The sequence below is a fragment of the Papaver somniferum genome, chromosome 5, assembly GCF_003573695.1.
Source record: "Papaver somniferum cultivar HN1 chromosome 5, ASM357369v1, whole genome shotgun sequence".
In the NCBI taxonomy this organism is placed as follows: domain Eukaryota; kingdom Viridiplantae; phylum Streptophyta; class Magnoliopsida; order Ranunculales; family Papaveraceae; genus Papaver; species Papaver somniferum.
This window is the reverse complement of record NC_039362.1, coordinates 25,940,279-25,945,774: the sequence shown is the minus strand read 5'-3', so window position 1 is coordinate 25,945,774 and position 5,496 is coordinate 25,940,279. Positions and strand designations below refer to the sequence as shown.

Sequence of the window (5,496 nt, the reverse complement as noted above, 5' to 3'; positions counted from 1 at the left end):
AGCTTCGTTCCCGGACCTCATGGTCACCCAATTATACTGTGTAAGCACACGAATTACTGGGAGTGGAATGTCGTAGTATAGAATGTAGGGGCTACCAGGATGTGCGCTATTAGTAGTTGTTTAGGAGTGCCCATATAATATTAGTGTCTGTCTTTAATAATATTCAATTAGGGGTAATGGTTGGTTTAGATTAGCCCACGTGGATTGTGAGTGACCGTCAGATATTGAGAGAGACCTAGCTTTATATACTCAAGTGTCTGTGTAATGAAAATCTTATCCAGTTTATGAAATGAAACCATTGTTGGCTGCACATATTTGCACAGATTTGGCCTGAATCAATTGATTTAAGAGGTGTTTATCACCACTTCTATCCTTCTGTCTGTTAATTTGTTGTAGTAATACAACAATTGTCATCAGAGTCGTTCAAAAAAAATTTTCCAATGAGTCTCAAAAACATTCAAGAGGGTGTTGCCCAAACCACAGCTGAAATCACTCTACTAATAGCACACTAATGTCATGTACCCGGCATGGTAAGGGAGTGCCCATATCCTATATGTGTATGTCATTAGTAATAATAGTGTTATTTAGTATAGTTAGGAGTGGTAATTAGTAGTAAGCTGTTTTGGTTGGTTGAGATGTAACCACCTGGTGAGTTAGTAGTCGTTGGATGATGAGGGAAGAAATGCCTATCTTTATAAGCCAGAGTCTAATGAAAAATGGCAGTCAAGTTTAATCTAAAATCAATCGTTTATTCGATTTAGTCTGTGTTCTTCGGAACCAGAGAGGTTTATCCTCAATCTATCTATCCAATCCCGTTATGTACATCTAGGTACATAACAATCGGTATCAGATTCGTTCGATCCATGGTGAATTTTTTGTATCTAGCTACGGAGAGAGCTGAAGCTTATCTGCATTACCTTGGTCTAAAGAGAAGGTATAGTGAGCTACTTAACGATGTATATTCACCAAGTCGAAATTATCATCTTTCGCAACTAGAGTCTCAAATCTTCCTCACCAAGCTTAGGTGGGAATCAATTCATATACCACCATCAGTGATGAAGCAGTTAGCGTCAATCCATGGGGGTTAAAGAATCTCAACAGAATCAAGCAGAAATTCACTCTGAAGAACCAATAGAGGAGGAAGCTATGGTTCCAGAAGCAACAAAAATTGAAGAGTTGTTTGTGGATGACGCATCGATTGTTGATTCTTTCAATTCCCTTGATGAATTAATTCCTCAATTTTTCTTTTTTGAAGAAGAAGATGATAATTCTCTCTATTTCGAATTGCTCATTCCTTCGTTTTTGTTCGATGAAGAGGAAAATTCGTTTGACAAGGTGAGATTTCAATCTAAAGGAGTTATCAGTTCTGTGGTTAATTCTGAGCCACTTGAATGCTCGTAGGAATTGGTCTTTCGTCACAATAACCTATATGGTAAGAGTCGTTTTTCTCTTCTCTTTGATGCTTCTCGCAGCATATTTGATCGAGGTAAACGTATCCCTGATTCTTTCAATTCAAATGAGAAATTGATTGTTCCACGGATTTCAAGTTTGGGGTAACAATTATATTTCTCGGATATCCTTTTGATTGTGCGTTTGTGTATTACTGATGCTACATTTCAAGTTGAGAGTAAACTGTTTGATAAAATGTCCGAGTTTGTGCATTTGAATGATGTTAGTGTAGAATTTTTCTGGCAGCTCAAAATGGATAAAGTATTTGATCGTGGAAAAGAATATCATCTTATTCCAGGGTTATCATCTTTTATTAATTCTTCTAGGGACAATTTTGATACAAATACTTCTTGTGTGATTGTTGGTACTGGGTTCACATTCATGGCTGCTTATTATGACAACTTCAATTCTAAGCTAATGGCGGAGCTTGGGTACTGTTTCATTCTGCTATATGAGTGTTCAAATGTGTTTTTGTTTGTTAAAGAGGGGGATAGTCATGATATTAACCAGCTGTTTGAACAAAGGCCTTAACAACGCCATACTCCCTGGACATTTATGCTTCTTCAGGTGCCAAGACAACGTGAATCAGGTACATTCTTTTGTGCTTCAGTTATATTGGTATGGATTCCAACTGGTGATTATAGTGTTACTAGTAGGCCAGTTACCAACTTGTCATCGTGAAATACATGGTTTGCTCATGTGCTCGGTAGGAAGGGGGAAGAAATTTTTTTATTACAGTTGTCATGTGACTTACTCGAGATGCTTGCAGTTGATCTTCTGTGATCCATGTGTGTTGTCAAGTGTGAGGGAACTCGCTTACCAGTCTTGCATTCAACTAGTGCTTGTCCGTGGTCTGTTCAAGTACTTGACATTAAAGGAGCAGCAAAAAATTTCTTACAGTTCAAGTGTGAGTTGCTTGAGGTATGCACTATGTGTTTGATATTATTGGATGCGAACACTAAAATTTCTGTTCATGACCTACTCCTCGATTATGGATATGGATTCAAATTGTGGCATCGGAACTCCAGGGTAATGGCGAATTATAGTGGAAAATTTATTTATGCTTTTGTTTTCAAATTTGGATACTCATTAAGGTTGTTATGTGCGAGATCAACTACAATTCTGTTCGTGCAAGGGGCTGAGACTGGTGTTGTTTGCAAGTTACGGAACACAAGGTTGCAGCATGGTACAGTTCTGTGGTCCAGGTTGATACTTCAAGTGACATGTACCAATGCAGCTGGTACTATGATGGAGTTATTTGATCAACTACATCATAGTCGATGGAGTTTCTATAATCTTCTAATCTTACAGCTTGGAAATGGTTCACGAAATTCACTAAACTTCTGTGTGGTGGCAAGCCAATATGCTGGTGAATCACAGATTCTCTCAAAGAGGCTTCACTATAAGCTTATGTTTCTTTCTCTTCGTGCTAGCCACATGTGTGATGTGCCCCAGATTCTTTTGCAAGAGCTTCTAAATTTTTCAGTGCTCCTATTTTTAGTTCACACAATTGTTAGAACTCGCTTATCTCTTTCACAAATTGATCCTTTTCGGCACTCCAAATTACTTACTTCTGAAGTATTTTCGTGGTTTATAATCCAAGAGAGAGTTATACTGACAACAACACACTTCAATTGGAATTCTCTGCACAATGAGCTTAGCATTTTGGGAAGAGGGTTATCTATACATTATCGATTACCTTCACCTCATGTCTATATTAGCTGTCTGCTGCCAGTGGGTATGATATTGGGAACTCAGATCTTAGTGGTAGTATTTCTGATTCTTAAAATGTTTTTGTGGGTAGGATACTTGAAGTGGAAGTTCAGATTTCCACCTGGTTTGTCGAGTATGAGAAATGTTAGATGGGTTGCTAACAATCTTATCTCAGTGGTGTGTACAATGCTTCAATGGGATACTACTCTCTGGAATTCAGTGGTAATTCAGGTCCTAAAATATTATCATGCTGAGAAGGCAAAGGAATGGGCTAGTAGAAGACATGAAAACTGTGTGTGGAGTTCTCTTATAGTGGGAACCTATATCAAGACTGTTGGAGCCAAGGGGCGGATCTCTCCTGCAGTTCAGGATGGCGACATATTTGGTGTGGAATTCAGTTCCGGTATGTTCTTCCTAACTCTATCTTTTAGCAATACAACGTTACCACCGAGAGCTCCTACCAGGTTTGTCAAGTTTCTGGAATTTTCTAGTTTGTTTGTGTTTGATAGGGGGAAATTTCTTTTACGTCATAGGTGGGGGTTGTGGTACCAACATAGATAGAAATTTGCAGTACCTAGTGATGCTAAACCGAACCATGTGATGGCTGGGATTTCTACTCAGGTTAGAATTTTACATGGGTTTACACCAAGGAAAATTTTCACTGAAGTTTATGCTGTCACTGTTGTCATAATGTTCACATATGAGGCAAGGGTCTATACAACAGCTTCTGAACAACTAGAATGGCTTGCATCCAAGTGTTGTGTTCCTTGCCAGTTCTTGAAGCTTCGTCATTCCAGTGAATATCAAGTCATGACTGATGTTACCCGAGTAAACTTAAAGGCCTTTCATCTCCAGTAGAACTTCAAGTGCAAAGACGTAGGTGTACTATTTCAGAGCCGCAATCCAGCATACGCAATCCCAGCATGCGCAATTTCAGGAAGTAATACCAGCATACGTAGTGCCACACTCCATGGTGATCAATGCCACATATCCAAACCATTGTTGTGCAACAACTACTCTTATTTGTATGGCAATTCATTTTTACCTTGGAGAGAGTCGCCTCAAGACAACCAAATAGTTCCTAGTACTACATTCAAGATAACAGAGGAGGCCGCAATTTTCATACTATTAACAGGGAACTTTTTCAGGCCTCAACTTTTAGTGGCGGGAAGGCTCTGCGAAGCTGACATCTCAGTTATATATAACCACAAGTTGCAGAAGCTACAAGAAATAGAAGAATTACTCATTCAGTGGCAGGAGGTGCTGCTAAAAGTTGCAGAAGTTGTACATCTTGTTCATACATGAGGTGCAAACCCCAGTTGCGGTTCGTGACCAGTTAGAGGTAGGATAGTTGTTCGGTGAGCATGGAGATGAAGTACTTACAAGTCTTGCCTGGGGATATACTCAGCAGTGGGTTAGTGTCATGTACCCGGCATGGCAAGGGAGTGCTGCTCATTAGAATGCTCATGCAATCCTTCATCCTTGAGGACAAGGATGCTTTCAAGGGGAGTGGAATGTCATGTACCGGGCACGGTAAGGGAGTGCCCATATCCTATATGTGTATGTCATTAGTAATGATAGTGTTATTTAGTATAGTTAGGAGTGGTAATTAGTAGTAAGTTTTGGTCGGTTGAGATGTAACCACCTCGTGAGTTAGTAGTCGTTGGATGATGAGGGAAGAAATGCCTATCTTTATAAGACAGTCTGTAATGAAAAATGGCAGTCAAGTTTAATCTAAAATCAATCGTTTATTCGATTTAGGCTGTGTTCTTCGGAACCAGAGAGGTTTATCCTCAATCTATCTATCCAATCCCGTTATCCATCCTGTTATGTACATCTAGGTACATAACAAAAATCCATAGTTAACCATTGCGCATGTTATAAGGCAAAAGGAGAGAGCTGGCCATTGCTGCCAGATGACCAGGTTCCGCAGCTTCCAGCGCAGGGTTTGGTAATGCTTCAATGACTAGCGATAAACTTCAGGGTTAAGAGCATTGTTACTTGGTTTCATCAACAATAGTTTTCAGCCCGTGTGATTTGTTTGTAAAAGAAAGTTAAGCGTTTTTTAGAACCACAATCGGAAAATAAGCATTTTTTTTACCCGTGAAGTTTTTTTTTTTTGCTACTACTTTGTTTACCTGTGAAAGTACCATGGGGTGAAGTTTCTTTGACCCGGAAAAGAAAGATAGTTTTCCTATTCAAGATTATTTTTTTACCCAAGATTTTCTTTTTATCAGTGAAATTAACATATTATTGAAGTTTTTTCTTTTACTCAAGATATATTTTCCTTTTACGCATAAGTTTTCTTTTTTAATTAAGATATTGTTTTTTGCA

At 38.8% G+C, this 5,496-nt stretch overlaps 1 protein-coding gene across 1 annotated transcript; it reads left to right on the top strand.

Moving 5' to 3' along the window:
• Positions 1–762: 762 nt before the first annotated feature.
• On the top strand, positions 763–4,890 carry LOC113281212. The gene is made up of 2 exons (XM_026529894.1): positions 763–3,565; positions 3,696–4,890. Exons 1-2 carry the CDS (start codon positions 2,236–2,238, stop codon positions 3,761–3,763), a joined length of 1,398 nt encoding a protein of 465 aa, XP_026385679.1. The 5' UTR covers positions 763–2,235; the 3' UTR covers positions 3,764–4,890.
• Positions 4,891–5,496: the final 606 nt, after the last annotated feature.

Coding starts and splice junctions, on each gene's coding strand:
- LOC113281212 (XM_026529894.1), top strand. CDS start 2,236: ATGTGTGTTGTCAAGTGTGAGGGAACTCGCTTACCAGTCTTGCATTCA. Junction 3,566..3,695: donor TGGTGTGGAATTCAGTTCCG/GTATGTTCTTCC, acceptor TTTACGTCATAG/GTGGGGGTTGTGGTACCAAC.